This window comes from Bubalus kerabau, chromosome 14, assembly GCF_029407905.1.
Source record: "Bubalus kerabau isolate K-KA32 ecotype Philippines breed swamp buffalo chromosome 14, PCC_UOA_SB_1v2, whole genome shotgun sequence".
Classification (NCBI taxonomy): domain Eukaryota; kingdom Metazoa; phylum Chordata; class Mammalia; order Artiodactyla; family Bovidae; genus Bubalus; species Bubalus kerabau.
In genome coordinates, this window is record NC_073637.1 from 83,279,066 (window position 1) to 83,287,053 (window position 7,988).

General features: G+C 40.9%; 1 protein-coding gene across 1 annotated transcript; it reads left to right on the forward strand.

Moving 5' to 3' along the window:
* Positions 1-678: 678 nt before the first annotated feature.
* On the forward strand, positions 679-2,580 carry SLC10A5 (solute carrier family 10 member 5). The gene has a single exon (XM_055546907.1). The coding sequence runs from the start codon at positions 907-909 to the stop codon at positions 2,221-2,223; it is 1,317 nt and encodes a 438-aa protein (XP_055402882.1). The 5' UTR covers positions 679-906; the 3' UTR covers positions 2,224-2,580.
* Positions 2,581-7,988: the final 5,408 nt, after the last annotated feature.

The following is a 7,988-nucleotide window of genomic DNA, read 5'->3' on the forward strand; positions in this document are numbered from 1 at the left end:
CTTAGCTGTGAACCAGGAGTAGTGTTACAAGGAGGGAAGAAGAGTTCAGAGTTAGTCCCAGTGGCCTTCCGTCACCCCATTGGATCAGAGTCCGAGCGCCCAGCCGCAGTGGTCCACTAACCAGACTGTTTCTTTGGCCGTGCATACGGCTATATGCTTTCTCTAGATGCCAAGCTATGGGGTAACCACCCAGGAAATTGTTTTTCTACCTAAGGACACCACAGACAGTTTCAGTTTTTGCCTCACTGATAGGATCACTATTTAGAGTTGTGGGAAAACTTACTAGCCTAAGGTTGCTGCAAGGCCAGGTTATGGGCTCCGCAGTTTCGTAAGTAATGTTAAAGAGCCGCCAGGACTAAGCTCCAGGAGAGAAGAATCAGCTGGCTTGGTTACTGTGGTGTACCCTGCTCCTGGCCCAGGCCCCCAGCACATGCGTTTAGTAAATTTTTATTTGATTTTGACCTGAATGAATAAAATAATAGTACTCAACTTTAGGCCTCCTCAACATCTATTTAAATTTTTGGATCCTGTCTGCTTTTAGCATAGGAGGGAACAGAACTCAAAGACGATGACACTAAGGTGTTAAATTCAGGTAAATAGGAGGCTGTTTTTCCAGTGGCAGAAATGAGGAAAGGGGTGGGGTTGGGCGGGAAAGAGCTAGGTTTCGATGGTGATAAACTGAACCTGTTAAATGCTGTGTCTTTTACGTTTCATAACTGGGTTAAACCGGTTGTGTCACTCCTTGGACAGCTCTGCACTTGTTTGAATAGTACAACAGTCCCTCCTACTGAACTTTGATCCGGCAGAAACAACTGTTAACTAACAACTTCAGACCATCACTGGAACACCTGTACGAAGAATGTCCTTCAGTTTAGCTTTGCGTACGGGATTCTTTTAAACTTTAAAATGATTAGAAAACTTTTTATCGTCCTGCTTTTGTCATCTGTGACTCTTGGAGAAGCCAGGAAATCCTTTCTCAGTTTCCTGAACATAGAGAAGACTGAAGTACTGTTTATCACAAAGACGGAAGAAACTGTCGTTGTAAGGTCAAGTTACAGAGATAAACAACCAAACTCCAGCTACCTCCGTGTGCAACTGGAAGACGATAAAATGCTCCAAGTGGTGAATGTGACCAAGGCCTTATCGGATGTGACCAACTTTACCATACACCTGGTGATGGGTGGAGACGGAGAGACAAATCTGACCGTTCAGCTGTGGGATTCAGAAGGTAGGCGCGAAAGGCTCATTGAAGAGATAAAGAATGTCCGAGTCAGAGTGCTCAGACAGAGACAAGGCAGTCCTTTCCAGGCATCAAACCTCATCAACAGAAACATCTTAATGCTGTTTCTGCCAATGATACTGTTAAATAAATGTGCGTTTGGTTGCAAGATTGAGTTCCAGGTGTTTGAAACAGTGTGGAAGAGACCTTTGCCGGTAGTTCTTGGGGCGGTTATACAGTTTTTTCTTATGCCGTTTTGTGGATTCCTTCTGACGCAGATCTTGGCCTTGCCTGAGGCCCAGGCGTTTGGATTTATAGTCACCTGTACGTGCCCAGGTGGGGGTGGGGGCTACCTCTTTGCTCTGCTTCTAGAAGGAGATGTCACTTTGGCCATTCTGATGACTTGCACGTCAACGTTTCTGGCACTGGTCACGATGCCTACCAATTCGTACATATACAGTAGAATCTTAGGGTTATCGGGTACACTGCATATTCCTATTTCTAAAATTATGTCAACCCTCCTTTTCATCCTCGCACCAATGTCAGTGGGAATAGTCATCAAGCATAGACTACCTGACAAAGCAAAGTTCTTGGAGAGGATCATTAGGCCTCTGAGTTTTATTTTAATGTTTATAGGGATTTATGTGACTTTCAGCATGGGATTGGTGTTTCTGAAAACAGTGAACCTAGACGTGCTTCTGTTGGGTGTCTTAGTTCCTGCTTTGGGCTTGTTGTTCGGGTACTTTTTTGCTAAAATTTCTATGCTGCCTCTTCCTGTTTGTAAAACTGTTGCTATTGAAGGTGGGGTACTGAATAGTTTCTTAGCCCTTGCCATTATTCAGCTTTCCTTTTCACAGTCTGATGCAGACTTAGCATCTGTGGCTCCGTTTACAGTGGCCATGTGTTCTGGATGTGAAATGTTACTGATCCTTCTGTTCTACAAGGCTAAGAAAAGATGTATCCTTAACATAGAAGAAAAAAGAATGAAAAATCCCCCAGTCTAACGGTTAAAGCTTTCCTGAATTTTCCTACTCTGAATGAGATACTGTGGGAGATGCAAAGAATATCCAAGATGATTCCTGCTCTCAACTCACTTATGCTCTGATTGAAAACTTGACATTAGGGGAGAAATACAGTCATATGTGCCTAACACCCAATGGACAGTCCAGACTGTTAAATGTGTAGGAATTCAGAAGGAGACTACTATAGCATTGGATTGGAATATAATACTTTATTATGATATATCCCAAGTATTTATAGGAGGGCTGCCCTTCCACAATAGGCATTTGGTAACCACTCACACAGTGAAGGGACATGTAAATTCCTATTGAAATCAGTCCATCTTAAATGCAGCACCTCTGGTCTCCTCGGTGTCCCTCCCGTCGTCTCCACCGTTTGCCTTGGGGCACAGGGTCCTCTCTCCCCACTCTTCTCCCTTCTTCCCTCCTCTTTCCTTCATTGCAGTAGCTGTTTCCTACAGACCGTCTCCTGTAATAGCTCTCTAGCCGTCTCCTCTCCATTCTCAGTCCTGCTTTTGTTCTGCCCTAGATTGCTGCCTCCCTAAACCTTTCTTCCCCAGCTTTTGGCCTGTCTACTCTCCAATCACTGGCAGATTAATGTTCCTAAAACTTAACTTTGATCATGTGCTTTCCCTGCTGCAAAGCCGTGTCACCTCTTGAATAAAGTCTGTATTCCTAGTGAGGCATTTCCTACTCTGCTGACTTTAGCTTTCCGGTTTTATCTCCTCTCCTACTTTTTACACGCAGGCTTTGTTCCAATCAGCAGATAACTGGGTCACTCATGACTGTGCCCTTTGTTCACATCGTCCCTGCAACCTGAGGGGCCCACATCATCTCTGTCTAAACTCGGACCACTCTCACAGACCTGGCTCAAACACAAGCTTTAACTAATCCCTGCTAGCTACTGGGAATTGAAATTTCCTCTAAATTCTCATCAGTTTTTTACATTCATAGTATTTAGCCAGTCTGGCTTGCATTACAGTTCTTTGTGTTGCTATTGTATCCTCCTTATCTTGCTATAAGTCTTTGAACATGTATTTTATAAACATAACATGTAAACAATGCAATATAATAAGTTTATATAATAGCATAAACAGTAGAATATAAACAGTAGAATATGCTAATGCAAATAATATTTATTTTGATACTTTACATAATGTCTAGCACATTTCCTATGTGCTTATTCAAATAAAGTGTTGAAGCACAGACTAGGGCCCAAATGAATAGTATGCTTGTTTTTATACTAACATTGAGTTTTTAAAGGCAATTTTTAGTATCTAGTTTCAGTTTTCACTTTTTTCCAAAGAGAGTGTGGGCATCAAGAAAGAGAAACATCACTAAATAAATCTGCTTCCCACATTTCACAGGCCTGTACTTGTAGGCAAAGTACTTAATCACTCTGTAGTACCATGTTTTCACCTAAAAAATGGAGATGATAGTGTAAACGCCATCAAATTGTCATAGGAGTTAACTGAGATCGTATGGACAGTGTACTTAGAACAGGGTACATGCTCCTCAAGTGTTAGCTGCTATAATTATTTTACCACACTTCAAACTTTTGACCCTGGTGTACCTACTATTGTTTTGAAATACCAATCTGATGACTTTAGTATGGAAGCTAAAATTTTGAACATTTTCCTATCAGTGTCATTCACCATCTTACTTATAGTATTTGGGAACTTTTGTTCAGTTTGCCAACTGACAAGACAACCATAGTTTTTTTTGGTTTTTTTTTTTTCGTATTTTACCAAATCCAGTATTTGAATACCAAGATTTATCAACGCCCTGGTTTGGCATGGTTGGTGGATGGTTATTATTCATTTTATAAAATGATAATTGCCTACATGAAACACTTTACTGTTGACTCCATTAAAACAGAAATCTCCACTTAGGACATTAAATTATAATTAAGCTTGCATACATTTGACTTTTGCACATTTTCATGAACATATTTTACTGATAGGGAGATAAGAAATTGCCTTTCTAGTTGTACTTTATCCTTTACCTTGCAGAGAAACAAGACATTTCTCTGCAGTTCAGTTTTCAAATTTGTAAAAGGAAGAGATTCAGTTGAAATTTAAGATATTGCTCAACTCCTACGCCTGTAATTCTGGCATGAAACTCTGGGTCATTGACACCATAGATGGTGATGGATTCAGGTTGACAGTAATAACCACCCACAGCAGCTGCTTTCTACTGGAGGCAGAAACCAAAATAGGAGTTTCTTGAAGGCAGAGACCACATATTATTCTTTGAATTCCCTGTAGTTTTTAACCAATGCCTTTAATCAAGTTGGTGCTCAGAAAACATTGAGTTAATTAATCATTAATGTCTGTAAAAGTCAATATCATATACTTAGGGGCCAGGTTATGCCTGGGTCTTCATTTCCAGCTCTATCACCAGCTGGGTGACATTGGTCAAGTTACTTAATCTCTCTGTGCCTAAATTGATGTGGAAAGTGGGGATAATGATAATACATACCTAATGGTATTTTCATGAGGAGTAAATGAGTTAACATTAGTAAGATCCTCAGAATAATGCCTAACACACAGTAAACTCTAATTATTATGGTTACTCTATGCATGTTTGGTCTTGCACCTAAAAGCAGACAAATGTGTATGAATGGAACTTGAAATGTATTTCATTTATCTTACAGATGTATCAGGGAAAGACTGAAATTTTACATGAGACAGTTTGTCTGATTTAGATGGGGATGAAGTTATTCAAGCTACTTACTTGTTCTTTAAGAATGAGAGACATAAAGCAGTCTACCTAATTGTTTGAGTTCAGACCAACAACTTGTCCAGCAATAATCAGTATCAAGGCTGCAGAGAACAAGGAGCTTTATTTGAGGTTTTAAGACTGCAGTTCAAGAGACACAGATTTGGGTAAGCTTGAAAGAGTATCATAGGGGAGAAAAAGAGTCAGGAGCTTATACAGGTGAAAGTTACAAGGATGTTTGCAAATTTTGACTAACCTTGATTCAAGAAAGGAAATAATTGTCCTTAAGGGACAGGCTGTTGTGAGTCATTTTAGGTTAAGGGCTCAATAATATCTTGAGTTTCTGGAACACTGGGTAGATGTTCTGGGTGCATGTGTTAAGATATTGAGGTGTATTTGGGCTGAGACGTAAATCACACTTCCTCGATGGCATCCTGACTACCAGCTCCATCTTGATTTTCTTTTCACACATTTCACACAGCCATAATTGGTTAGACAAAAGATCCAGGGGTAAAGAGATAAGTCATGTTTAAAAAAAAGTTTCATCCCAATCTTTAATAGAGATGATTCTATGATATATATTGATATATATATATATATATATTTTGCAACTAAAAACTGTCAGCAATTTCAGCCTATGTTATGTCAAAATCCTGAAGATTCCACTCATGACCCCCATTTTGTGTGTATAAATTCTTGTCATTTTTAATCAAAGTCCACTAAACAATTAATTATTAATTAAGAAAATCTTGGTATGTAGAATCTTGGTATGTAGAATGTTTGTGTGTGTGTGTGTGTGTGTGTGAGAGAGAGAGAGAGAGAGAGAGAGAGAGAGAGAGAAAGGAGATTCCATTTAAAAGAAATCCACTCCAGAGACTAAGTAGAGTTAGCAAGATACCCAGGACTGCCGGGGGAGGAATCACGATGAAGGTCACTCTTTATTACACAAATACAATGCAGCTGGACGCCCACCACTCAGGCAGGTGACCACGGAGCACTCTGCTTGACAAAGGCCATCCTTCCCGGCACCTCTCCATGAACACTCAGGTCTCAGCAGGTGTCATCGGCACTGCATCTCACCTCTCCTCCAGGTTCTTATGGATGGAAGTCAGCTAGTAGGAAAAGGTATCAACAGCCCCTAAGAGGGATCTCATTAGGGAAACCTGGAGTGGTGACCTGGACACCATGCCAGGGAGCAGATTCCATCCTGAGGCAGTGGAAGCTGAGCCCTCTATAACCCCCAAGCACTCTGGCATAGTACACAATCGAGAGTTGGGAACAAAACCTGCAGGCGCGACTGTAACTTTAAAAATTACCCCTTTGGGAAACGAAGAGCAACGCACCAGGCACCAGTCTCCGCAGCCATCTGGCAGCCATCTGAACCGCTCAGCACTGAAGGACAGAAGCCTTGTGGATAGCGGGGAACCAGTGTGCAACACTGCCAAAACCAGATCTGAGCACTAGACCTCTCTGTGCACTAGGGGACTCTTCATTTCACTTTCGGTCAGGCATCTGAAAGCAGAACAGCTTCCTTGGACTGAGAAATTTCCAAGTTACTTGAAGACAATGGTAAACTAGCAGCTGAGGCCACTAGAAAAAGGCCGTACGTTCTGCTCATTTGAGGTAAGGAGCTTGAAATAGTTTTTAATTTGAAGGAGTGAGATAGTCCATCCATCTTATTTCACTTCCAGTACTCTGATTTTAGCAGCTTTGCCAAAGCAGTGGGACCACATTTATTTAAATGAGATTTAAAGAGGACTCATCACATTTCTGCAAATGCCTGGAAATTTTTATTTGGTTAAAACCCAACACTTGTCATCACATAGTTGGCAAGATTGTTATTTTAAGATAACTGACAATGAAGAACCAAAAATCTAATTTCTGAAGTTTTTTTCCATCAAGAAAACAAAAGCAACTTTTATTAGACAAATCAAGGTTGTCAAATCAGATACAGCATCATTCTTTCAAAGGAGACAACGTTCTGGCTCTTTGTGAGATTTGAGAATTGGTCCCACGCTTCATGTCATTTACCTTTGAGAATTCTCATTTGCAATACATTGGTGACAATATCCCATCTTCTGCTCAAGCTAAGAGAAGAAATCACTGCAAATACAAAAAGCCAAATAACCTGCTTCCTTGATCCTGTTGTGACATCTTATATCTGTGCCATTTGCATTATAATGGTATATGATGCCAGATGTGTTATTTCAAGAAGAGGAAACATTTGAAGGACTGTAGACTAGTCCTTGCACCTCATGTGATGCAGCCTCATCATGCCAACACTCCATATTCCCTGAGTGTGGACTTGGGAGTCAGTGTTTTCTACGCTTTGCTCTTGCTGTGCGACTTGAGGATAAATAAACTCCCTGAGCCTCAGTTTCCTCATCCATATGATGCAGCTGATTATATCTTCTCATGGAACTGTTGCAACATTCAAGTAAAATAATGCATGTGAAAAAACAAGTGCCTGAAGCATGGTAAGTCCTCAGTAAATGGTAAGTAACCAAAATAATTCTTAATAGGGGCAGTTGGTTCTGGCCAACAAATACCTATCTGTCTATCAACTATCTATTAATCATGGGTTAACTATAGTGTTTATTGTTCAGAAGAAAGAAAACTTGCCTCTAGGAAACCTTCTAAGTTCTTCTGGCTGGACTAAGAATTACATTGACGTGAAAGTTGCTCAGTCATGTCTGGCTCTTTGCAACCCCATGGACTATAGAGTCCATGGAATTCTCCAAGCCAGAATACTGGAGTGGGTAGCCTTTCCCTTCTCCAGGGGATCTTCCCAACCCAGGGATTGAACCCAGGTGTCCTGCATTGCAGGTGGATTCTTTACCAGCAGAGCCATCAGGGAAGCCTTAAAATGACATGAGACAGAAGTAACAGGAGAAAATCAAATTTAATTTTATACTTAGGAGAATTCCACAAACATAAGAGGGCCAGAGACCCCACATGCAGGAGAGGGTCAGAGGCAGAAAAGTAAAATGAGGACTATATACCATCCTAAAGGAGATCAGTCCTGGGTG